This window comes from Oncorhynchus clarkii, chromosome 1 (genome assembly GCF_045791955.1).
Source record: "Oncorhynchus clarkii lewisi isolate Uvic-CL-2024 chromosome 1, UVic_Ocla_1.0, whole genome shotgun sequence".
Taxonomy (NCBI): Eukaryota; Metazoa; Chordata; class Actinopteri; order Salmoniformes; family Salmonidae; genus Oncorhynchus; species Oncorhynchus clarkii.
This window is the reverse complement of record NC_092147.1, coordinates 14,620,660-14,648,324: the sequence shown is the minus strand read 5'-3', so window position 1 is coordinate 14,648,324 and position 27,665 is coordinate 14,620,660. Positions and strand designations below refer to the sequence as shown.

Here is a 27,665-nt window from a genome sequence, read left to right as displayed (position 1 = left end):
CGCTGGGGCTGGGTGCTAACATTCAAACACAGAGCAAAGAACTGAGGAAAACTAAGGGTTTAAATACAATCAAGGGAAACGAGGCACAGGTGCAAATAACAACTGGAAACAAGGGAAAACAAAAGGGTCAACTTTTAGTGGCATTGACTTACTGACCAGCAGGATCCTCGCTTATCTTGAACCTGATATTGGTGTTCATATTACTAACTGCAGAGCAATGGAGCTCCTTGCAAAATGCTGCTGAAGTCTGAATGAGGAGAATACCAGTAAACACATGGCTATGTTCTGAATGTTTGTAGATTAATTTGTAGAAGGCTTGTAGAAAAGGGGGCTCACTGAACATTTGCTCGGTATAATCTACCCATATTGAAGCTTAGCTTTCTAAATGAAACTAAAAATCAATAAATATATCTGAATGTTTGGCTGGTTAGCTTAATGATCCTGCTTTATGGAACAGCCAACAGATGGGAACTGATGTCCTGCACAGTATACACAATAAGACAAAAATATCACTCCATGGTTCTGAAAAACTAGGCTAGATCAAAAGGCAAGATGCAAATCAAGATTGTGTGTTGTATGAGGGCAGTTAACCAAAATGAAAGAGACGCAGGTTTCAATGTACAAGGACAGAGAAACAAAAGGTGAGAATGAACCAAAAAGGCTTTATTCAATTTATATTAGAAACATGCATAAAGCTCTCTGCAAGCATGCAAATGATCATGTTCTCCATGGAAATAAAAAACAAGCAACCTTCTCAACAATGGTAAAATATATCAGCAGTTCCCGAGGAAATGTATACAAACCCATATTTGCCTTGAAATGTAAAAATGCACACACAACTAGCAAAAAAAATAGAAAATGTGAACAAAAAAACATGCGTTGACATAAGTAATTCCGAAAAATCTTCAGTACTTTGATGGAACAAATACTGGCAAATTAGCTGTGAATTTTCCTACTAATTTCTGGCTTTGTGACATACCCCTGCTGTCAAAAAAAGTGACAACCTTCCCAAAACAAGCAATCCAGCTCTGCAAGCTATAAAAATGCTAAGGAAATGTCATATAGGTCAGGATCTAACACAGAAATCCCCCCAGGTCATGCAGCTGTCCTCATTCATGGTGACGTGAATGACATGGTCTTGTTTCAGCCCGCCAGCATCAGTGACCCTCAGATTAATGTAGAAGTTTCTCTGCTCCCTCATGGCCTTGAATGTCAATTCAACCACAGTTCCTGGGACAGGAGAAAAATTGGACACATTTCAACTTTGAATGTGAAGAATGTTGTCAAAAGAACATACTTGGTCTGTTGATATTACTCTGAATACAAATGAACAGACTAATGTAGAGTGAATGTGAAAAGCAATACACACCTGTTTCGTCCATTTGGGCAGCGCAATACATATTGGACCCTTCCAGAAGTTCTACACTGAAGGGTTCAGCAAAGCCTGGCCCGTCTCTGTCTGTCACAGCCAAACGCACTAGACGGGGGTCTTGGTTGCAGAGCTTCAACGGGGTGTCATCAATAGTCGGAGCATTGTCGTTTACATCTTCCAGCTCTATCAGAATGGTTCCAGTTCCAGTTGCAGGGATTTCATCTGATAACCCAAAACAAGATACTTTTATCAAATGGGGAAATTAAGAAGTCAACTAAATGAACCTTGTTCCTTGGTTGAATTCAGAATTCCACCTTCGATGGCGAGAATGAGAACTCTGTATTTGCCATCTTTGGCAAAGGGAGACTCTCTGTCCAGGGAGTGTTTGGTTTTGATCATTCCGGTCTCACTGTTGATGTCCAGCCATTTAGCAGGATCTCTGTCCATGCGATACCTAGAATATACAGTACATTGAGTTAAAACATCACCATTCACAAGGCTTCTTGCAATCTTAATGCATCTGAATGTACTTTATCATAAAGGGCATGTATATCATTGAATTGACTTAGCAGCATAATGTATCTGGGGTAGCACCGTAGCCTAGTGGTTATATTGTTGGACTAGTAACCAAAAGGTTGCAAAATCAAATCCCCGAGCTGATGTAGCAGTGAGATGTTGTTCCCCTAGATTATGCACCAAATTGCACACAAGGACCAATTCAAATAGGCCATGTCAAGAGGGGATTTTAATTCAGTTTATTTTTTTATTTAATTACAGCTGCATAGCTAATGTTTTTCTTTGGTGTACAAACACTTTTTCATATCAATATTGTACATGTGATTGTAAAAGTTTTGTATATTTTGGTTTGGCCCATCGCGGGTTATCTGTATTTCCGTACCCCCTTATTGTTTTCTTTTGCCTGACCTTCAGCTAGCAAGGTATGTTGCCCTTGGCTCCGAAATTGTTTAATATAAAACCGTCATAATGTTACACAATGTACTGTTTTATGCTACCATAAATTTGTTACAATGTGGATAATATAAAGATTTATGTTAACAAGTTTCACAAAGCTCGCTTACTAGGGTATCTATTGTAACTTGTGAGTACTTGGGACAGTGTTTGAGTGGATGCCTGAGAGCTAGGACCGCGCCAAGGGTTAACATAATGTATGTTGTCTCTTCGTGTGCAGGTATGTCTTTTACTTTGTCTGAATTATGTTCTGTATCATTTTGCTTGTATTGTATGGTGTGCTGTTGTGCATTGAATGTGTGCACGCAGCACCTGTTATTTCCTTTTGGCGCGCTCTTTTGCCTGACTTTCAGCTAGCAAGGTGCCTGAGAGCTAGGACCTCGCCAAGGGTTAACATAATGTGTGTTGTCTCTTCGTGTGCAGGGCAAATCAAAATAATTCAACTAGTAACTAGTTGTGGCAGCGTCCTAATTAAAAGTACACAACGCAAAATGAACCACGCTACACTGACAAGGTACAAAATCTGTCGTTCTGCCCCTGAACAAGATTGTTACCCACTGTTCCTAGGCCGTCATTGAAAATAAGAATTTGTTCTTAACTGACTTGCCTAGTTAAAAATAAAAATTCTCCACATTTATACCAGGACCTCAACTGAATTAAATAAATTGCAGATAAAATAAAGTTTCATGAACTCACATGAGTTTATGTGCCATGATGTCTGGATCAATGGCTGTATACAGAACCAAATCACTGTCCACTGGCAGGTGTTCAGATATAGAAACAACCTTTTCCACTGGGTCAAAGACAGGGGCATCATTCCTATCCTCCACATTCACCTGGACTGTGGAGGTGGAGGTGGGCAGGGGGGTGGCAAATGGGACCTCATTCTCCACAGTCACCAACAGGGTGTAGCGATTGTCCTTCTCAAAGTCAAGGGGCTAAATGGGAACGAGACACAGCCAGGTTCATGACACAATGACAAAAACATCAACAATTTTGTCAAATATTTGTATGGTTCTACAGTGAAATTCAGACCACAGTCAAATACATACAGTGCCTTGCGAAAGTATTCGGCCCCCTTGAACTTTGCGACCTTTTGCCACATTTCAGGCTTCAAACATAAAGATATAAAACTGTATTTTTTTGTGAAGAATCAACAACAAGTGGGACACAATCATGAAGTGGAACGACATTTATTGGATATTTCAAACTTTTTTAACAAATCAAAAACTGAAAAATTGTCCGTGAAAAATTATTCAGCCCCTTTACTTTCAGTGCAGCAAACTCTCTCCAGAAGTTCAGTGAGGATCTCTGAATGATCCAATGTTGACCTAAATGACTAATGATGATAAATACAATCCACCTGTGTGTAATCAAGTCTCCGTATAAATGCACCTGCACTGTGATAGTCTCAGAGGTCCGTTAAAAGCGCAGAGAGCATAATGAAGAACAAGGAACACACCAGGCAGGTCCGAGATACTGTTGTGAAGAAGTTTAAAGCCGGATTTGGATACAAAAAGATTTCCCAAGCTTTAAACATCCCAAGGAGCACTGTGCAAGCGATAATATTGAAATGGAAGGAGTATCAGACCACTGCAAATCTACCAAGACCTGGCCATCCCTCTAAACTTTCAGCTCATACAAGGAGAAGACTGATCAGAGATGCAGCCAAGAGGCCCATGATCACTCTGGATGAACTGCAGAGATCTACAGCTGAGGTGGGAGACTCTGTCCATAGGACAACAATCAGTCGTATATTGCACAAATATGGCCTTCATGGAAGAGTGGCAAGAAGAAAGCCATTTCTTAAAGATATCCATAAAAAGTGTTGTTTAAAGTTTGCCACAAGCCACCTGGGAGACACACCAAACATGTGGAAGAAGGTGCTCTGGTCAGATGAAACAAAAATTGAACTTTTTGGCAACAATGCAAAACGTTATGTTTGGCGTAAAAGCAACACAGCTCATCACCCTGAACACACCATCCCCACTGTCAAACATGGTGGTGGCAGCATCATGGTTTGGGCCTGCTTTTCTTCAGCAGGGACAGGGAAGATGGTTAAAATTGATGGGAAGATGGATGGAGCCAAATACAGGACCATTCTGGAAGAAAACCTGATGGAGTCTGCAAAAGACCTGAGACTGGGACGGAGATTTGTCTTCCAACAAGACAATGATCCAAAACATAAAGCAAAATCTACAATGGAATGGTTCAAAAATAAACATATCCAGGTGTTAGAATAGCCAAGTCAAAGTCCAGACCTGAATCCAATCGAGAATCTGTGGAAAGAACTGAAAACTGCTGTTCACAAATGCTCTGCATCCAACCTCACTGAGCTCGAGCTGTTTTGCAAGGAGGAATGGGAAAAAATTTCAGTCTCTCGATGTGCAAAACTGATAGAGACATACCCCAAGCGACTTACAGCTGTAATCGCAGCAAAAGGTGGCGCTACAAAGTATTAACTTAAGGGGGCTGAATAATTTTGCACGCCCAATTTTTCAGTTTTTGATTTGTTAAAAAAGTTTGAAATATCCAATAAATGTCGTTCCACTTAATGATTGTGTCCCACTTGTTGTTGATTCTTCACAAAAAAATACAGTTTTATATCTTTATGTTTGAAGCCTGAAATGTGGAAAAAGGTCGCAAAGTTCAAGGGGGCCGAATACTTTCGCAAGGCACTGTATGTGCTGTAACTTGGCTCCATTCACATACTCATCTGAACAAAGAAACCAAGAAACCAAGAAACCAAGCAGGTACCTTGGCTGTGGTAATGATTCCTTCCAGTCTACTAGGTCCAGTGTTTACAGTGAACATTCCACCTGGGTCTCCATCTACAATCCTGTACTTGGTGGCCCAGTTGGAAGAGTGTGGCTCATCTCCATCACTCACTGGCATTTTGACCACCAGGGCATTCACTTTGTTCTCTGGGACAGACACCGTGTTCTGAAAGGAAAATACATGAAGAGAACATGTATATATGTATGTATGCCATTTATCAAGTTCAAATTTTCCTCAAGTCAGCTCCTTCAATCAAAATATTTCCCTCTTCAAGTCACCTTTACTGTTTAATGAGCGGTACTGTTTGCTGATTGTACACTTACCGAAGACTTCTCAAATTGAGGAGCTATGTCATTGCTGTCCGTTACAGTAATTATGGATTTTCCGAAACATGACAGACCATTGCCCTCCATATCAGCAGCTTGGATTTCCAATGTATATTTTGGAATATTCTGGAAAATGACACCAGATGGAGCACATTGTGAAATGTAGTGGTTACTGTAAATTAAAATTGTATGCTAGTAGTATAGCCACTAACCTCTCTGTCCAGTCCAGCAGCATTGACCCGGATCCCTCCTGTGACAGGGTTGATGAAAAACATGTTGCGACTCGGCAGCTCAGGTTCCTGATTTATAATAGTGTATCTGACATCAGAATTGGCTGAGCCAGGCTCATCTGCATCGGTGGCTGTGACCTCCATGACCTCAAACCCTGAGAAGAAAATATTTCAACATAAATGATATTCATGGATGACAATAAAACATATTGAATATTGATATTGTACTTTTATTCTAAAACTCAGCTTAGTACATTTGACTCAATGTTGACTGAGACACACCTGGTAGGGATGCTTCCGGGACAATCCCTGTAAAAGGATCTTGGGTGAAAACTGGCTTGTTGTCATTCATATCAATTACTTTAACAATAATCTCCATTTGATCTTCTGCTAAACCCGCACCAACTGCAACAGCACGAGCCAAAAGCTAAACAGGAAAATATATAAAAATGTTAAAATAACATGCATTCAATGTTATAGAATTCAAAAGGCAAAACAAACTGACATTACCAGATATTTGTCTTATTTACAAACATTACCACATAATGGTTTTTTCTCTCTCTGTCCAAAGGCTGGGTCACATAGAGAAACCCAGAGTTTTTGTCCACAGTGAACAGTCCCACAGGGGGTTGATCTACTCCAGAACCAGTGATGCTGTACAGGATCTTCACCTCTTTATCATTGTTGGATCTAAACTGAATGTATAAATATTAACAATGTTAAAACCAGAACAAAATCCTGAAACAACCATGTTTTCTGCCAACATAAATCTACAATCACTCACCTGCACCATACGCTCGGGGAAAGGGCCTCTTGAGTTCTCTGGGATGTTGATGGGAGGAATGACCCAATCCCTTTTCCTTCTCACCAGACCTACCAAAGGCTTTGGAAACTCCAGAACTGGAAGACTTGCAGGATATTTAGGCTGTGCCAAAAATATTTGTACAAATTAGAAAAATTAGACCAGCCCTATGATTAGAATTAGAGGAATGAAACTGACACGAAGTTTTAAGATCCACATTCTCACCTGAGAGGCAATGCCAGCATCCTCATGGCCAAAGCCCTCTGTGAGGAGATCAAATGAATATGAACTGTTTAAAAGCAAACAATTCCACTACAGTATGTTGCTACTACTCTGTATAATGCAATATAATATTCTAAACAGTCAAATAGGTCACCCGCAGTTTCTTCCCCTCCAGTCAGTGGATAGTCAAAGCCATTACCTGACTGTAAAGTCTCAGACATTCTCCCCAGGGCCCAACCCTGAGGTTTGAAGGAAAAGGAATATTGAAAAACATGATCTACACTTCCCTCTATATGTTATTGGACAGTGAAGTTAAATGGTTTTATTTGGCTCTACATTCCAGCCTTTTACATTAGAATGTTTAATATTAGGTGACAATACAGAATGCCAGCTTTTATTTGAGCATGTTTTCATACACATCTGTTCCCCGTTTAAAGATGGAAGCACTTTATGTATCTAGTCCCCCTATTTGAAAAAGGCTTAATTAAGCATTTGGACAAATTCCCTTTTTGTGACAGTTTCATAATCTAAACCAGGATTAAGCCTTAATGTGTACTAGTTAAAACGAGTACATTTAAGTATAAAGGCACAAGGTGAGACCCAGATACAGGAGGCAGATGGATTGAGTCTGATATTTATTGTATCCAAAAGGGGAAGGCAAGGGAATGGTCGTGGACAGGTAAAAGGTCAAAACCAGTTCAGAGTCCAGGAGGTACAGCGTGGCAGACTGGCTCAAGGTCAGGGCAGACAGGTACAGAGTCCAGAAAACAGGCACGGGTCAAAACCAGGAGGTCTAGTAAAAGAACATCGAAACAGGCAGGCGCACAGAAAACCCACTTGTTGACTTGGAACATACAAGACAAACTGGCACAGAGGGGAAGATAACACAGGGATATATACACCAGGGATAACAAGCGACACCTGGAGGGGGTGGAGACAATAACAAGGACAGGTGAAACTGATCAGAGTGTGATATTAAGTAGCTTTCATGAATGTGGCCTAAATTTGGCGTAGTTAGTAGGAGACTATGGAGTCCTGGAGTAAGGTAAGTAAGGTAAGTAAGCCTAAATGAGAACACCTGGGATTAGCCAGAGGATTTCATGAGAATGAAATGAAATATCTGAAGGAAGAACATGAAATGAAGATGAGAATTCTACAGGTTGAATTCGATATGAAGTTGGAAGAGAGAGACAGTAACGAGACAATTGTGATTACCAACCATGGTGAACAATATTACATGTAAAAAATGTATGTCTCGTTGTTTGGATATTCATGAGTGAGAGTTTTGTTGATCACCACAAACCACATTTTAAACCAGCCTTGGTTTAGTCACTCATTTAAATTTTGCTGCACACTATTTTAATTTTGTACAGAACAAACATTATCAAAGCAAAAATAAGCCATAATGAATACATTCCATATTTAAATGCATCTCATCTAGTTGAAGTGCTGCAATGTGAAAGCAACTGTATGCAAGTCCTCGTTGGTCATTGCCTGCCTCAGCCATGGACACATCTGCTTGATCCTGATCTTCCATTGGAGGATCAGGACAGCAATGCTGCTTCAGGTAGTTGTGCAGCACAGCTACAGCTGTAGCAATGATCACCTTGCAGCATCTTTTTGACTTGAAACGAAGTGTATTGCGTAAACACTGGAATCGACTTATCCATACTCCAAACATACTCTCGTGTGGATATGAGCTTGGTTGTATCTTTGCTGCTCAGCGGTTGTGGGATTTATGTATGGCGTGAATAAAAAGTTACTCTGACCATATCCACTGTCACCAAGTAGTAGTCCACTATGTTGTCCTCTCTGAAACGAGGTACACAATGAAGAGCTGCATCTTTCCAATGGGCAACAATGTTTGAAAACTCTAAATTAGGTGTGCATACACCCTGAACATTGATGGAAAACCAATTCTTACAGTTCCTGTACTCCTCATCATCAGGAGTTGATGGACACTTTATGGGAACGTGACATCCATCTATGTAGCCAATCACTCCTGGGAAGTGCCTATATTCATAGAATTGCAATTTATAGTTGGCTTGGCCAGCAGCATCAGGAAACTTGATGTAAAGACTCCACAGTTTACAAATGTCCCAGCAGACTTTAAACTATTCTACACAGTTGCGTCACTGGCACCACACAAATCAACAGTTTCACGATGAAAGATTCCAGATGCCAAAAACCTCAAAATGATCAGAACTTGGAGAGAATTGGCTAAAGCGGTCTTAACTCAAAAGCAACTTGCACAGACTTATCTTAAAATAGTTGTCGATTTAGCCTGTTCTGGATCCTCCCTCTTGCACTCAGCTTTGTTTTATCCAGAACAGGCTAAATCGACAACTATTTTAAGATAAGTCTGTGCAAGTTGCTTTTGAGTTAAGACCGCTCAAACGGGCATTTTAGTATGGGACTAGGCTTAAGCCTCGTCTGTGAAACCGGCCCATAGTGTATTAAAAGTAGTCAAGTTTAGTATTTGGTTGCATATTCTACATCAAGCTTGTGACACTACAATCTTGGATGCATTTGAGGTTTTTTTTTATCATGTTTTTCCCAATATGATCTGAAAAATAAGGCTAGATTGTAGAATCAAAGCATAGTTTAAAATATATGGGAGCTGGTTTTAGGTCAGTAGCAACCACCACCCGGTGTCCATCCAGAACACAAGGAGCCAGTATTTCAGTTTCAGGGGGTAAATAAATGATCCACACACACACCCAACACCACTGACAGTAATTGTGTCTAGGGTTGCAAAATTCCAATAACTTTCCCAAAATGTCTAGGTTTTCCAGAAATCCAGGGTGAAAGATTTCCAGAATCAGAAGAAAATACAAAAATCCTACAACTGGTAAACTTGGGAATTTTCTGGAAAGTTAATGGAATTTTGCAACCCTAATTGTGTCTGACAAGGATTGCGGTTCTGAAAATAGAGCTAAAACTAAACTTAGTAAATATACTAATGAAAAGAGTGCAATATTGTCAGTACACCTTTCCTGCAGTCAAATGGCCAAATCGCCCTTTAGTTGCATCATGGGTGGAATGTTAATATTTTTTATATTCATATTTTTTTTAAATGTGATGTTTCTGGTGTCAAACAGTTGTTATATTTCAGTCTACTGTTATATACATAAAGTGTAATATTTTGGGATGCAAACTCAAAATGTCAAATATTTCAACTTGATATCTGACATGGAACAGGTACCTTTTTTTAAAGCCAAAAACCATGTGTGTGAGGTGCACACTTTTGTTTTCGAAGGAGATTTGTTTAAGACTACCAAGAAACACTGTGACCCTGATTTAGCCCACTGTAGTAAAAGTTTAGCATGAGCGATATACACAGAAATTAGCCTAGCACCACAAGTGAGAAATGCTAACAAACGGCTAATCACTAAATACTAAATGCTAAATACTAAATGCTAATTCATTCTGAATGGAAATGCTAATGTTAGCTCTAACACAAGCGAGCGAGCTAGCTATTTTTAGATGCACGCACAATAATATATCAGATACAGATATTGTGACCACTTGGAGCCTGATTTTTTTATTTTATTTAACTAGGCAAGTCAGTTAAGAACAAATTCTTATTTACAATGATGACCTAGGAACAGTGGGTTAACTGCCTTGTTCAGGGGCAGAACGACAGATTTTTACCAGAGATACGATCTAGCAAAATTTCGGTTACAGGCCCAACGCTCTAACCACTAGGCTACCTGCCTCCCCGGGCAGGTAGCCTAGGCCTGATTGGGCTACAGACTGTGAGCTAGGGGATATTAGGGTTATCAGGACGGAAAGCTCTGGGCCGACTGGGATAGACAACTGGAGACTGAGGGCTAAGATGCTCTGGACCTACTGGGACTATAGACTGAGGACCTAGTTAGGAAAGAGGGTGAGGTGTCACCTATGACCGGATACTGAACACTTCGGTGAGGTGGGTCCTCCACGGGGACGTCAGGCGGGTCTGCCAAGGCTGGAACTAGCAGGACACAGTTCAGAGGGGCTAACATAAACCCCAAGACTGCGACAGGCAGCAGACATGGACTGTAAAGACTGGAGGGGGCTCCCAGGGCATCATTGGACAGCAGCAGGCTGGACATCAAAGGATGGACTAGGCTGTTCCCACCAGACATGGACCGGAGATGGTGGACTGTAGGAACCTTCCATCTTCCTGACCTCTTCTATCAAATCAAATCAAATTTATTTATATAGCCCTTCGTACATCAGCTGATATCTCAAAGTGCTGTACAGAAACCCAGCCTAAAACCCCAAACAGCAAGCAATGCAGGTGTAGAAGCACGGTGGCTAGGAAAAACTCCCTAGAAAGGCCAAAACCTAGGAAGAAACCTAGAGAGGAACCAGGCTATGTGGGGTGGCCAGTCCTCTTCTGGCTGTTCCGGGTGGAGATTATAACAAAACATGGTCAAGATGTTCAAATGTTCATAAATGACCAGCATGGTCGAATAATAATAAGGCAGAATAGTTGAAACTGGAGCAGCAGCACAGTCAGGTGGACTGGGGACAGCAAGGAGTCATCATGTCAGGTAGTCCTGGGGCTCATATGAGCTCATAAATCTTGTCACCTGGCTGTGTAAACACAGTGTGTGCTCCGGTTGTCACTGGCAGTCCACGTTCAGGTCAACGCTGATCCCGGTGATATCTGGTCGAGGTTCGATGCTGATCCTCAGGATCTCTGGTCGAGGTTCGGCCCTGATCTTGGCGATCTCTGGTCGATGTTAGCTTGAGGTGGGAACCCCGGTGTATTAGCATCCCGATGAAAAGGCTCAGGCTCTGTTCTCTATTCTGCTGGTCAGCCTGGGTGATGAGTTGTCGAAGGGGAAGGTCATTTTGAAGGCGGTATGTCATGTTTCGAGTGCTCAAGAGAACCCTCTAGCTGCTCTCCCTCGTAGGAGTGGTAAGGGAATGTGTGTGGTAGTCTGTTCCTTGACTTGTAGCCATGCCATAATTATCAAGATATTGTGGCAGGTGAGCTGGTCGGTGCAGATGGGCCACATCTTGTGGAGGATCTTCTCTGTTAACTGGCATCCTTGGGCTGTAGCAGTTACTGGATCCGCATCGAAAGGACCAGGAAAAATAGGTGGGGCAACGCAGGCGCCGGTTTTTGGCCGGTAGCTACCACCATAGGGTGTCCTTTGAGAACACGAGGAAGCATTATTTCAATTCCAGGAGGTTTAAAAAATGATCCACACACACAAATACAAAACAACTCTAACAGTAATGGTGTCTAACAATGATTGTGATTCTGAAAACAAAGAGGTAAAACAGACTATAGCACTGATGCTGTATGCAGGACATGACTAACAAGCTAGCACAGGCTTGTATATAACAGCACAGGCTGTACCACTGTAGCAGGAAATGTGTGTTCACATGACAACCTACACAGGCTATGGAACTTGTAGAAAATGGTAAATATACTAATGTAAACAATGCAGTATTGTAAGTACGTCTTCACAACATGAACACATTTACCATGAGCGGTGTACACAGAAAATAGCCTAGCAGCACTCGTGAGAACTGTGGTTTACCGCTAACAGGAATGCTAAATAATGGAAATGGAAATTCTAACGCTAGCGAGCTAGCTAACAATCCCCACATAAATGTTGATTACAACAATAGGCAATCTTAAACTCCAAAATCAACAAGACATAAACATATTAAGGCACTTATTTTTAAGTACGCACAGTAAAATATCAGACAGCTAAGGTGTGTGACCACAGGAGGAAGAGTAGTAGGAGTGCTCGTCATGGTAGGGAAAGCACGTTTCTGACATCTTGCCTGCCCGTGCTGGGGTCCTACACTGAATGTCCCGGGAATTCTATTGTTGATAGGCTGATATAAAACTGATTGGTGTGACCTTGACCAATAGGAACTAAAAGAATGGCGAATAATGTTTTGTGCCATTTTGGAGTCAATTTTATTCTAAGTAAGAATAGAAAATGTTTATGAACACGTGTACTTTTATGTGGATGCTACCATGATTATGGATAATTATGAATGAACTGTGAATTAAAAGGTTAGAGAGGCACAAGGTTCATACCCCCTAAAAAAACTGTTGAACTGACAGTCACTGGAGGCCATCGGGGTGTGTACATGTGAGGAACTTGATTTAGAGAAGCATGGGGACACGCTCTGAAAGGAAGGGGGTAGTTCAGCACATTAATCAGCTTTATAACCAGTGTTGAGCCTAACCGGCATACATAGTGAGTTTCAAATTTGGGGTAAGCATTTTCACCATTAAAATGCTAACCTCCCCTGTTATTGGTAATGATAAGATGTTAGAATGTTTGTTGTAGCCTCTGAAAGGCATCTTACTCATCATTATTTCTCATTTATTCATGATTTTTCTTAATCATGGCATTATCAGGATTTATTTTGAAATGTTCAGAAACATCTTAGAAGGAAATTATTCAAGTCACCATTCACTGTTTAGTTCCTATTGTGCAAAACATAACATGAAAACAACAAAAACAAACTGCAAATGCATCCAAGATTAGAGTCTCAAACTTGATGTAGTCATTGCGTGCAAGGAATATGGGACCAAATACTAAACCTTTGACTGCTTTTATAGACTATAAGAGAATTTGTCCAAATATTTATGACTTACTAACATGGGGGGGACTAGATAAATAAAGTGCTTTCATTTCTAAACTGTAAAACAAATATGTATAAAAGAAAAACTAATAGGTGACATTCTGTACTGTCACCTCATCTGGCACATTTGATCTCAAGTCCAAAATGCTGTAGAATAGAGCCAAATTTAAATTTTAGCTTCAATGTCCAAAAACAAATTGAGGGGATTGTACTTCACCTGTCATGTCAAAGCAGTACAGCAAATGATGTCATATGAATCTTTATATTTAGAAATGTTGTAGAGTATATAAGCACTTGTGTCCCCACATTCAGAAAATATTTAATTTCTTGATTTTACTTTGTAGTAAACATTAAAATATAGACCTATTCATTAGTCAAATTTAGCCAGAGCTCACCCAGATCAGGAAGATGGTAATGTCATATGACATCGTTCGGGAATACTAGTAATTTCAACAACTGATTAACATTAAAAACGTGACAAAATAACTAAATTTGGCTAAAGCGACACTTATCATCAACCAATTTTGCCTTCAATGTCAGTTTGTCAAGCCACAACGTCCTGACGGAAACGGGAAGTGACACTCTTCAAAAGACCACATGGTTATAAATAGTTGCATGGACTGAAATATATTGCAAAACTATCACTACTACAGTATTGAAAACTACTTAAGTTTTACAAACAAGGCCTCAGATCTATAAACTAATGACTGGACAAGTAATCAGATGAAGGGCCATGATCAGTAGGGCACAACAATGTTTTGAAACGAAAAGCAGACATGACACTGTCTTGCAGTCTTGGTAAAAAAACAAATGACCAAGAGAGTGTGTTGTGCATGTTTGCAGATTCAAGGGTTGTGTGGCAGCCACAGGCCACTGGGTACAACACATAAATAAGAATTTGTTCTTAACTGGCTTGTCAGTTAAATAAAGGTCACATAAATAAAATAAAATATAATTACAACAGGGATAATTGGGAAATATTTGGTTGAGATGATCAATGCGATTACAACCTATATTCACCCACTCAAAAAGACAGTTGAATTTCCAATGTTACGCTTTTAACCATTTTAAAAGTACAGAAAAATTCAAATGGGAATACAATGTCAGATATTTTGTATATTTATACAACAGATTCATGTGTTGTCACTGTGCTTCATCTCATAGTAGAACCAAATGACCTGGATTGCAGATGAGATTACATTAAAAGTACATGGTGCAAGTGATCAGTGCCATTCAAGATTATTACAGATTATTATAGCAATTGTGAAGACCTCCACAGACCTGCAACCATGGCATGCTATCTTGAACATGTTTAATCCCATTTTTTAACTTAGATTTTTGGTTGAGTTGAAGTCGGAGAGGTGAATCCAACATATGTTAACTTGTCCACGAGTAGTTAATAGGCTATTTATTGTATTTCAAAAGTGATACACATCTCCATCTCATCCTAATTCACTACATTGGTGTCAAAAAGAGAGATGGCGTCCGTGAGGCCATCGGAGTGGCATGTACAAGTGAGGGATTTGGCAAAGAAATTACTGAACACTGTAGCGACATTAATCCAACACCTAATCACCTTGTCAAGAGTTTCGGGCCTCCTTTCATGGTGATTCCAGGCAGCCGCTCAAGAGTAAAATATGTACAATGTTTGAAATAATTGTTTGTGTTTTTGGTTGTTATGTCGCACTGCTCCCTGCTTTTAAACGGATTAAGCATTGCTTTGACAACGATGGATTGATTGTACAAACGTTGTGGAAAACTCAAATTTTCTACGGATTTACAAAAAAACATGCACCTCGACTGGCACTGCATATTCGAGACAAACTTCAGTGCTTCGGGATAATGCGGCAAGAAGCTGGGTGAGAGGGAATACAGCTAGTAAGGGCACACAGGAAAATACTGACAATAGAAGGTAACAGACCTAAAATGCATCAAAAACACAATCGCTCACATCAATGCAGAGCTCTAACTGAATTATGTGATGTCACAAATACGTCCCAGAATGCCCCAGAGACTCCAAATGTGCTTGTTTGTAATTCAAGATCATTGATAAACAAAGTGGATGCATTTGAACTGCTTCTTCAATTAGTAAATGCAGACATTGGATGTGTCACTGAAACTTGGGCCCACGAAAATATCCCAGATTAATCTCTTTTCATATATAACTATCAGATGTTCAGAAATGACAGGTCCCGAGAGGGGATGAGAGGAGGGTGTCTGGCTATGTATGTGAACCACAGTATGCAGTCAAAGAGAAGAACTGACCTAGAGAAAGAGGAATGTGAGTGTATGTGACTTCAGTTCCGTCCTAAACGACTCCCCAACTCAGTTTCAACTCTGTTCGTGGGAGTACTCTACCATTCACCATGGGCAAATGAGAAAACACTGTTGATGTGATCAGGATGTCCTATCTCCAAATGGGTCTGTATGGAGACTTTAATCACCTGCCTATCAAGATGCTGACAAACTCCCATCCAGACCTGAAACAAGTGGTCAAAGACAAGACCAGAGGGGACGCCATCCTAGATCTGATCATTGCAAATATGAAGAATCACTACAACACCCCCATCGTACTTGCTCCTATCAGATCCAGTGATCACAAATGTCTGCTGTTCTCCCCAAACACAACATCAGGAGGAAGAAGCCAGGTGCAGCAGAAAAAGGACGTCTGGTAACCCAGAACAGAAAGGAGGTCTCGGCACAATGTATGGCCTGTACTAACTGGTCTGCCGTATATGAGGTGGAGAGCATTGATGCAAAGGTGGAGATGTTCAACTCCTGCATTCAAACTGCACTTGATGTATGCATGCTAATAAGAAATAAGAAAACAACGGCACTGGACAAGCCCCATGACTGAGATAAAGCCCCAGATAAAGCAAGCTCTGGCCAGACTGAGCCCATGTAAAGCGTGTGGGCATTCCAGCCTGGCTACTAAAAGAGCATGCAGAAGATCTAGCCCCTGTCATCACACACATTGTTACACCTCCTACTGGCAGGGGACTGTTCCTGCTGCCTGGAGGATTGCCAATGTGTGTCCCATACCTAAAGTGTCAAACCCATGTACAACGAGTGACTGGAGGCACATCTCCTAACATCATGCCTTCGAAAAATCCAGGAGAGGTTCATAAAAAAACAACTCATGCCAATAGTTTTATCTGAGGGCACTATCAGTATGCCTACCTCCCAAAGTCCAGCACTACTACCGCCCTTGTGAAAGCCACACACTCCTGGCTGACAGCTACAGACTACAAAAAATGTTTTCAGTGACACTGGACACTGGGTATGCAGACGATGTAGGGCTGTGCTGAGCCTTAACATTAACCAGCATCAAATAGGACATTTCCACTGGCTTGGAGGCAAAGCAGCTGGAAGACTGTGCCACATCCAACAACATGCTCCTGTATAGGAAAAAGTCTGGAAATTCGAATATGTTTTTTTCTAGAGACCACCCACAACCTGCACCACTAATCCTAGGAGGACAGGAAGTACCAGTGGTAACAACAACTAAGTATCTTGGTTTTCATCTAGACTTTTAACTCAGTGGTGACACACATGTGGAGCAGTCAGTGAGGAAGGCCTCAAAACACCTGCACTTTGAATGTTCTTGACAGAAATGGCCCACCCACTGAAGATCTGGTCACAGTCTATACTACACTGGTCAGGCCTTGTCTGGAATACGGTTGAGTGCTGTTAGTTGGATGCAGTAAAAAGCAGCAGGCCCAACTAGACAGGGTGCAGAAGAGGGCCTTGAGGATCATCTCCAGAGGTGGAGCAGACCAACCACAGCTCCCCTCACTGTAGAGCAGGTGAGAGCAGGCTGCAGTGCATCTGGTGAAGGACATGCACACTCTTGACCATCCACTGAATGAACTGCTCCCTCCAAAAAGAGGTAAATGCACCACCAGGCTCCTGAGAAACAGCCACCAACTGTCCTGTATAACTGCCTGTATGAACCGCCTGCGAAATGCCACTCTACCCACTGCTATCAGATTGTATAATAACTCTAGCTCTTAAATGGTTCTCCCCAAAATTATATTTTTTAATATCACATTAAAATATTTAAATTTCCATCACGAAGAATGTCCTGTGATGTTTACAATTGTTCAATATTCTATTTATGTTATGTATTACGTGTATTTTAAATGAGTGTTTTGCAATTAATTAGTAATGTAAATTCTGCATTTCTTCAGTTTCATCTGTGAGCAAGGCTACCCCCTGAATTAGCTTAATTGGTGTCAGAAGTGAAATGGTGCCCGTGAGGCCATTGGAGGGGTCTGTACAGTGGTTCCTCCTTTAAAAGTTGCGGCATACTGTGGCACACCTTGCGTGCTGCCGCAGCATTCTGTGGCACGTCATTTAATTGTCAGCCATTTTTTCTGTTACTGCAAGTTATTGCTAGTTTGACCACCAGAGGGCATCTTTGAGAAGCATTTGATAGTATTCCGTGATGGCATTACCAGAGAATTTAAAACCTTTTTTGCAATAACATAGTATGTGGCGTAATTAATTGAATTAATATAATGGTGTTTCTATTCAGAGAAAAACGAAACCCTCCGTTTCCATTAGGATGGAATGGAAATTATGGTGCTGTACAATGTGATGGTCGGGAGTAGGCAACAGGATTGGAGGATTCTAAATTGTTTGCCTTCATTAGACAACTTTGTTCCAATATTTCTGTAAATCAGTGATATTATTCCCATAGTAATTCGTTATGGATCCATAACTAAATCAACATCTGCATTTTGAAACAGTATTTTTTTGTCATTATTTTATTAATGAAATGTGTTTCTTTGTTTATTAGGCTACTGTGCAGTCTACAGTACATACTGTAGTAAACATGGGAAAGTAGCTAAGTCCTTACATAAGGGAGAGCAGGCCATATCTGTACTACAGAATGCAGGTCACGCGGGAGACCGGTGTTACTTCATAGTTGTGATGTCTTCACTATTATTCTACAATGTAGAAAATAGTAAAAATAAAGAAAAATCCTGGAATGAGTAGGTGTGTCAAAACTGTTGACTGGTACTTGCTTAATTAATTTGATTAATATTATGTTTTTTCTATTCCAAGAAAAATTATCAGGATGGAATGAAAAATATGGCGCTGTACAATGTGACGGTTGGCAGTACAGTACAGTTGCTTAGTTAAATAAAGGTTACACTAAGAGCATAACATTAATTTTCTAATTATTGTCTAACCAATACCCAAATGGAGATTAAGTGAAAGTAAAAATCTCATTGATTTATCAAGACCAGTCCCCATGCTTGCCTCAGAGCAGCGCGAAACAGGGCTAAAATAGTTGTAGGCTTTTGCTACACCTGCAGGCGCTACACAAAACACTGAAATTAAATATAAAACATGCATTACCTTTGACGAGCTTCTTTTGTTTGCACTCCAATATGTCCCATAAACATCATAATTGGTCAGTTTTTCCAATTAATTCCGTGCATATTTCCCCAAAATGTCCATTTATAAAGCGCGTTTGATCCAGAAAAAACAGCTTACAAAAACACAACGTCACTACAAAACATTTCAAAAGTTGCCTATAAACTTTGCCAAAACATTTCAAAATACTTTTGTAATACAACTTTAGGTATTTTTAAACATGAATAATCGATCAAATTGTATACGGGGTAATCTGTATTCAATACAGCAAGTAAACAAACCATGCTCCTTTTTACGTCTTGCGCAACTCTCAATAGTGTAACGTTGTTCCAGGATGTGCTTCTTCTTCGTTGCACAAATGAATAACCTCAACCAAATTCCAAAGACTGGTGACATCAAATCAAATGTATTTATATAGCCCTTCGTACATCAGCTGATATCTCAAAGTGCTGTACAGAAACCCAGCCTAAAACCCCAAACAGCAAGCAATGCAGGTGTAGAAGCACGGTGGCTAGGAAAAACTCCCTAGAAAGGCCAATGGAAGTGGTAGGAACTGAAAAATGGTTCCTATCAAATATCCCTTGGCAAAGACAGCTGAGGGAGCAGTCAGAGGCAAAAAAGTAACAGTAACAGTTAGTCCTCTGGGTTTTGCCTGCTACGTAAGTTCTGTTATACTCACAGACATGATTCAAACAGTTTGAGACTCACATTCAGAGTCTTTTCTATCCACATCTACTAATAATATGCATATCTTATATTCCTGGCATGAGTAGCAGGAAGTTGAAATTCGGCACGCTATTTATCCAAAAGTGAAAATGCTGCTCCCTATACCTTAAAAGGTTAACTGACTTGCCTAGTTAAATAAAGGTTACACTAAGAGCATAACATTAATTTTCTAATTATTGTCTAACCAATACCCAAATGGAGATTAAGTGAAAGTAAAAATCTCATTGATTTCTCAAGATCAGTCCCCATGCTTGTCTCAGAGCAGCGCGAAACGGTGCTAAAATAGTTGTAGGCTTTTGCTTCTAACTTTTATATGCTCTTTAAGTAAATAAGACCTACACCATTTTTAACAGCACATTACTCAACTCCATTGAGACTCATTTCGCCTACGGTAGTCCCACAGTATATTGAAAAAAAAACATTTCAATGACGTGACTCTCCGCCAATAACTACATTTAGAGGATTGGAGGACTCTAAATTCATATCTAAGGGACATTTTCCGTTAGATATTCTCACAGATCCTAAGGGGCTTTTATATAATTCCAAATGAATTAATAATAATAATAATAATAATAATAATAATAATAATAATAATCTCTTTGTTTCAAAGTAACACTATTTTGGAGATTTCGTTTGCATTTAACCTAGAGTGAGTGAGAAAAAGGCCATTCTTGGACACAGGGTGAGACATTCTCACTAATTTGTAAATAAAGCCAGTTTGGTATTTAGAATGATTTATTTCTGGAGAAACCTAACTTGATTATTCAGCAGACATCACTTGCTTATATTCAGTCAACACATATCTAAAGAATATCATGGAATATTTGAACAAGTAATTGATTATGGATCCATAACTAAGTAACCATCAGCATTTTGAAAGAGTATTTTTTTCATTATTTTATTAACAAAAGCATAAAGATGCTGATGAAGAAATACAGTACTGTACAGTATATGTTTTTACATTTGGATAATAAAGCATTTAAATTACTTTGAAGATAAAAGCCACCTGCATTTGTTTTTTAGGCTACTGTGCAGTCTGACAAGTAAACATAGCATACAATACATACTGTAGTAAACATGGGAAAGTGTACATGTCAGGGACTTGATTTAGAGAAGCGTGGGGACATGCTCTCCTGAAGGAAGGGGGTAATATAGCAACCATAACCCAACACCTATCGACCTCGTCAAGAGGTTCAGAACTCTTGGTGTTAATGTGTTGGCTTGACAGTTGATGAAACAGGGTTTGAGTCTCGGTTCGGACTACCCCCGGAATTTGCTACAATATTGTCACATTTGAAATTAACCCGAGCTTGAAACCCTAGGCCTATTGTATTTTCTAGTTTGAGTTGAATTCTGGGTTGAATTGAAACAATAGCTGATGGTGACTAAATAGCATCATTGATGATACAGTATATGATTAATAAAGTATGGTTACATTTCATTTGCTCTGTTAAACCTACCCTTTGGAATGACTTTGATAGTAACAGTGAATCTATTTAATTTTTAAGTGGAGATCTCTCAGCAATCATTTTCACAGTGACAAATGTCATAGCTTAACAGGGCTTGTTTAAAACCCTGGATGGGACACCAAAGGGTAGCTATAGACAATATGAAGATTGGAGAAGCAGTTTCTGCCTCTCCAATAGAAATTCCCAATCATACTTGTGGGTTATGTCATGGCGTTGTTGGCTGGGTAACCTCAGATGCAGAAATAATTCATTGGGGATATCACTTGTCTCGCTACAAACTGCATGTGCAGGCAATCAAATCAAAGGCAGTAATTTGAAAACGTGTCAGTTTGTCACATTCACGAGGTTGGAGTAATAACATTGTCTTAAAGAAACAAAGTCCACATATTTTATTTATGGTTTGTCTATGTTCAAATTTGGCTATCATGGACACATGATCCTTTAGATGTAATTCCACCCTGATATCTTTTTTTTATCCATTCAACCAGTGTGTGGCCATTGGGAGGTTTCATTATACAGACTGGAGGTGATGAAGATGACTACGACCCAAAACGCTTTATTAAAATGAAAACAGTTTTACCTTCCCCATTAAAGAGTCCAGTTTGAACATTTACAAAAAGCATATTGTTCTCAAAAATGATCACTGACAATGTGGAGTTTGTTAAGAAACGTTTCCATCATGTTGCTTTTTTGTGTTATTCAGCTCATTTATACATTTTGAGGAAGTAAGAAGAGCTGTAATTTGAACAATTCAAACTGGCCTCTCATTTTTCTATCTGTTAAACTCTGATGAAGTCTTCAGGCCGAAACACATTGGTTTTAACTTCTTGGTGACAGGGGGGAAGTATTGAGTAGCTTGGATGAATAAGGTGCCCAGAGTAAACTGCCTGCTACTCTGTCCCAGATGCTAATATATGCATATTATTAGTAGTATTTGATAGAAAACACTCTGAAGTTTCTAAAACTGTTTGAATGATGTCTGTGAGTATAACAGAACTCATATGGCAGGCGAAACCCTGAGACAAATCCAACCAGGAAGTGGGAAATCTGAGGTTTGTAGTTTAATTTAAGTGATCGCCTATCCAATATACTGTGTCTATGGGGCCAGATTGCACTTCCCACGGCTTCCAGCAGATGTCAACAGTCTTTAGAATATGTTTGAGGCTTCTATTGTCGAATGGTGTCGAATAAGAGCTGTTTCAACAAGTGGACTAGGCTGAGGCCAATCAGTTTATTTCCTGCGTGGTCACGCGGGTGTGCCGTTCCTTCTTTTTCCTCTGTAATGAATACGCTATTGTCCGGTTGGAATATTATTGAAGATTTATTATAAAAAGACCCTATTTCACTGGCTGTTGGTGAGGTGGGACACTAGCGTCCCGAACGATCCCAGAGAGGTTAATATTACAGAAGCATTATCAACTTCCACTGTCCTTAAATACTTGTTGTATTTCAATTAACTATTCAAACTGGACTCTTAGAATGTCCAGTTCCTGTCTGATCTTCCTTACTTTCCGTTTCCTTGAAGCCTCCTTTATGCTTATCTACAGTTACTCCGATAGTGTCCATTAGGTACTGATCTCCTTTCTTTTCTATTCCTCCTCTGAGTCTGACTGTAGGCGCCTGACCTTTTTATCTCTGTTCTTGCCTTTGAACCTATCCTATCCTTTCTACAGTCTCGGTGATTGTGGCCCACATTATCGCAGTGCATGCATGGTTCCTCACACTCCTTAGGCAAATGTCCTGACTTGCTACAGTTGTAACATTTTCTGTTTTAGGTTCTATCCATTTTTTTCTTTTGACTGTCTCTATCCACTTTTCTCAATAAGTTTGCTAAATCCTGTCCTGCATCCCCAGCCCGTGGGTTGGGCAAGGCAATTAGAGGGTACTGACTAGCGTCCCTTTCATCTTCGTCTTCCAGCCACTCTGCTACTCCTCTCCTCCCTGGGCTCTGGTTATGCGACTTCAGCCTTCTGGGTGGTAAAGCCCTGCCTCTACCTCTTTCCCCGACATCCTGTCGCTTGTTCAGCCTACGTCCTCGTTCGGTTAAATCTTTCATGACTTTCCCTTTGGTAGCTAGCCCTATCCTATCCTCATCCGACTCTACCCCTCCCTCTGCTCCAGGAGGTTCCCCATATGGGGGTGGTGGGACGGGAAGCACTTGCTGCCGTCTCCGCACCACCACTGTTCCATCATCAGGATTCTCTCTCCACGCCTGGGCTATCCCAGTGGGATATAATTTAGGCTTATGAGGGATTTCCAGAGGAGCAGTGGGAGTGATTGCTCTCTGTTGCTGGCAACTTACATCTTCCTTCTTTTTCTTTTCTCCCTCAACTCTCTTCCTCACCTCGGCCAACCATACCCTCGCTGTGTCTAGCCCCTCTGCCTGTTGTTTATCTGCCTTGTCTCCACAAACCCTATTTATTTGTTTAATCATTGATTCCAGTTTTTCTATATTTAAACGTCTGTCAAATTCGTACTTTTTCCTCCATTTCGGGCCAAAATAGGTGCTCCTCTTATCTTTTCCCTGCATATATATCTCATCTCCCATTAATTCCGGGACCTTATTTGAGGATTTACTGCCCATGTTTAGTAAAACCTTGTAGTTACTATGATATTTCTCACAATCTATGTGTATGTATTTCTATGATCTATGTATGTGCTCTTTTTCCCGTTATCCAATTACTATAGTTGCTCTCCTGCACAATCTGTGTGTGTCTCTTTAACCTCTTACTCAATTGCTATCTTCCTTTACTATTGTGTGTACTTTTAAAATTCTGATTAAATTACTCCTGTGTCTAATATTGATGTGTATGTCACTACTCCCTATGTGTGGGCTAACACTCTGAGTATTTTGCTATCTCTTAACCTATGTGTGCTTTTCCTTTCTTGAAACTTTATCTATAGAGGTGTCTTTCGATCGGACATTAGGTCTCACTGTTTACAACCTATTTTCCAGGGGTCGTAAATCCCTAGTCAGCAGCCTATTTTTCCATTGTTACTTGTTCTTTTGACGTTAATATCTCGTATCTCACTCCACCGGTATATTAGGTTTCCCTTCTTTCTCCATTTTTTGGACTTTATTTCAGTATTGTCTTTTGACAATCTATGGCTAATTCACTTTTGTTAATTGGCCATTTAAGTTATTTGTTCGCACAAACTCCCCGTCCTATTTTTATTTTACCTTTATTTAACTAGGCAAGTCAGTTAAGAACAAATTCTTATTTTCCCCTATTTATATCCCTAGCTAATAACCTCTCAGCCATCCCTCAAATAAACATTTGGCCATTCCTCACAGACTTCAATTATGAAGCTATTTTTATTGATGGTAGTACACATGTACCTCAGGTCATTGCGGACCTGCTCCCTCAAATCGATTCCTTGCTAATACACAAAGTAAAAGTCTCCTATATCTTAAATCATTCCCCCAAATTCGTGAATAAAGATTACTGACCTTGTCTTGAAGACTGGAAAAAGCAATGTTGGTTGGATCTCGTCACCACCTCTATCGTGTACCAGTTCACCACTGGCCTGAAATAAACCCTCAATTCAGAGGTCAGGTGTTTGTCTTACGGATCCTTGATCCGCCCATGCACGGTTTTCAGCAGTTCCTTGGGACGACAGAGGCAGGTATTGAGATCTGGCTCAAAGGACCAAATTGTCACAATAATTATGTTCTTAATGTTCATAAACCCAATTAAATTAACTACTCAACCTGAAACCCAGAATTTGTAAGAAACTGGTTGAAATGAATCAGACGGAGGCCCAGCTACGATAGTCAGAAAAATGTATTTACGAGAGCGCACTGCTCTATTGTACAAAACAATTCATTTTAAATCAAATCAAATCAAATCAAATTTTATTTGTCACATACACATGGTTAGCAGATGTTAATGCGAGTGTAGCGAAATGCTTGTGCTTCTAGTTCCGACAATGCAGTAATAACAAGTAATCTAACTAACAATTCCAAACTACTGTCTTGTACACAGTGTAAGGGGATAAAGAATATGTACATAAGGATATATGAATGAGTGATGGTACAGAGCAGCATAGGCAAGATACAGTAGATGGTATCGGGTACAGTATGTACAAATGAGATGAGTATGTAAACAAAGTGGCATAGTATAGTATAAAGTGGCTAGTGATACATGTATTACATAAGGATACCGTCGATGATATAGAGTACAGTATATACGTATGCGTATGAGATGAATAATGTAGGGTAAGTAACATTTATATAAGGTAGCATTGTTTAAAGTGGCTAGTGATATATTTACATCATTTCCCATCAATTCCCATTATTAAAGTGGCTGGAGTTGAGTCAGTGTCAGTGTGTTGGCAGCAGCCACTCAGTGTTAGTGGTGGCTGTTTAACAGTCTGATGGCCTTGAGATAGAAGCTGTTTTTCAGTCTCTCGGTCCCAGCTTTGATGCACCTGTACTGACCTCGCCTTCTGGATGATAGCGGGGTGAACAGGCAGTGGCTCGGGTGGTTGATGTCCTTGATGATCTTTATGGCCTTCCTGTGACATCGGGTGGTGTAGGTGTCCTGGAGGGCAGGTAGTTTGCCCCCGGTGATGCGTTGTGCAGACCTCACTACCCTCTGGAGAGCCTTACGGTTGAGGGCGGTGCAGTTGCCATACCAGGCGGTGATACAGCCCGCCAGGATGCTCTCGATTGTGCATCTGTAGAAGTTTGTGAGTGCTTTTGGTGACAAGCCGAATTTCTTCAGCCTCCTGAGGTTGAAGAGGCGCTGCTGCGCCTTCTTCACGATGCTGTCTGTGTGAGTGGACCAATTCAGTTTGTCTGTGATGTGTATGCCGAGGAACTTAAAACTTGCTACCCTCTCCACTACTGTTCCATCGATGTGGATAGGGGGGTGTTCCCTCTGCTGTTTCCTGAAGTCCACAATCATCTCCTTAGTTTTGTTGACGTTGAGTGTGAGGTTGTTTTCCTGACACCACACTCCGAGGGCCCTCACCTCCTCCCTGTAGGCCGTCTCATCGTTGTTGGTAATCAAGCCTACCACTGTTGTGTCGTCCGCAAACTTGATGATTGAGTTGGAGGCGTGCGTGGCCACGCAGTCGTGGGTGAACAGGGAGTACAGGAGAGGGCTCAGAACGCAACCTTGTGGGGCCCCAGTGTTGAGGATCAGCGGGGAGGAGATGTTGTTGCCTACCCTCACCACCTGGGGGCGGCCCGTCAGGAAGTCCAGTACCCAGTTGCACAGGGCGGGGTCGAGACCCAGGGTCTCGAGCTTGATGACGAGCTTGGAGGGTACTATGGTGTTGAATGCCGAGCTGTAGTCGATGAACAGCATTCTCACATAGGTATTCCTCTTGTCCAGATGGGTTAGGGCAGTGTGCAGTGTGGTTGAGATTGCATCGTCTGTGGACCTATTTGGGCGGTAAGCAAATTGGAGTGGGTCTAGGGTGTCAGGTAGGGTGGAGGTGATATGGTCCTTGACTAGTCTCTCAAAGCACTTCATGATGACGGATGTGAGTGCTACGGGGCGGTAGTCATTTAGCTCAGTTACCTTAGCTTTCTTGGGAACAGGAACAATGGTGGCCCTCTTGAAGCATGTGGGAACAGCAGACTGGTATAGGGATTGATTGAATATGTCCGTAAACACACCGGCCAGCTGGTCTGCGCATGCTCTGAGGGCGCGGCTGGGGATGCCATCTGGGCCTGCAGCCTTGCGAGGGTTAACACGTTTAAATGTCTTACTCACCTCGGCTGCAGTGAAGGAGAGACCGCATGTTTTCGTTGCAGGCCGTGTCAGTGGCACTGTATTGTCCTCAAAGCGGGCAAAAAAGTTATTTAGTCTGCCTGGGAGCAAGACATCCTGGTCCGTGACTGGGCTGGGTTTCTTCCTGTAGTCCGTGATTGACTGTAGACCCTGCCACATGCCTCTTGTGTCTGAGCCGTTGAATTGAGATTCTACTTTGTCTCTGTACTGGCGCTTAGCTTGTTTGATAGCCTTGCGGAGGGAATAGCTGCACTGTTTGTATTCGGTCATGTTACCAGACACCTTGCCCTGATTAAAAGCAGTGGTTCGCGCTTTCAGTTTCACACGAATGCTGCCATCAATCCACGGTTTCTGGTTAGGGAATGTTTTAATCGTTGCTATGGGAACGACATCTTCAACGCACGTTCTAATGAACTCGCACACCGAATCAGCGTATTCGTCAATGTTGTTATCTGACGCAATACGAAACATCTCCCAGTCCACGTGATGGAAGCAGTCTTGGAGTGTGGAGTCAGCTTGGTCGGACCAGCGTTGGACAGACCTCAGCGTGGGAGCCTCTTGTTTTAGTTTCTGTCTGTAGGCAGGGATCAACAAAATGGAGTCGTGGTCAGCTTTTCCGAAAGGGGGGCGGGGCAGGGCCTTATATGCGTCGCGGAAGTTAGAGTAACAATGGTCCAAGGTCTTTCCTCCCCTGGTTGCGCAATCGATATGCTGATAAAATTTGGGGAGTCTTGTTTTCAGATTAGCCTTGTTAAAATCCCCAGCTACAATGAATGCAGCCTCCGGATAAATTGTTTCCAGTTTGCAGAGAGTTAAATAAAGTTCGTTCAGGGCCATCGATGTGTCTGCTTGGGGGGGGATGTATACGGCTGTGATTATAATCGAAGAGAATTCTCTTGGTAGATAATGCGGTCTACATTTGATTGTGAGGAATTCTAAATCAGGTGAACAGAAGGATTTGAGTTCCTGTATGTTTCTTTCATCGCACCATGTCACGTTAGTCATAAGGCATACGCCCCCGCCCCTCTTTTTA

The 27,665-nt window shown here is 41.1% G+C and overlaps 1 protein-coding gene across 4 annotated transcripts; it reads right to left on the bottom strand.

Moving 5' to 3' along the window:
• Positions 1-642: 642 nt before the first annotated feature.
• On the bottom strand, positions 643-19,464 carry LOC139415233 (B-cadherin-like). Of its 4 annotated transcripts, none has more exons than XM_071163175.1 (13): positions 13,704-13,858; positions 6,899-6,938; positions 6,703-6,740; positions 6,460-6,600; positions 6,215-6,370; positions 5,958-6,102; positions 5,658-5,830; positions 5,443-5,571; positions 5,099-5,284; positions 3,038-3,279; positions 1,687-1,826; positions 1,370-1,594; positions 643-1,230 (listed from the first exon to the last, which is right to left on the bottom strand). In XM_071163175.1, exons 1-13 carry the CDS (start codon positions 13,734-13,736, stop codon positions 1,067-1,069), a joined length of 1,812 nt encoding a protein of 603 aa, XP_071019276.1. In that variant the 5' UTR covers positions 13,737-13,858; the 3' UTR covers positions 643-1,066. The 4 variants fall into 4 exon arrangements, with proteins under 4 accessions (XP_071019276.1, XP_071019267.1, XP_071019285.1 ...); XM_071163166.1 differs by having other exon boundaries at positions 6,854-6,938; positions 13,704-13,843; XM_071163184.1 differs by lacking the exons at positions 6,899-6,938; positions 13,704-13,858 and adding an exon at positions 18,676-19,464.
• Positions 19,465-27,665: the final 8,201 nt, after the last annotated feature.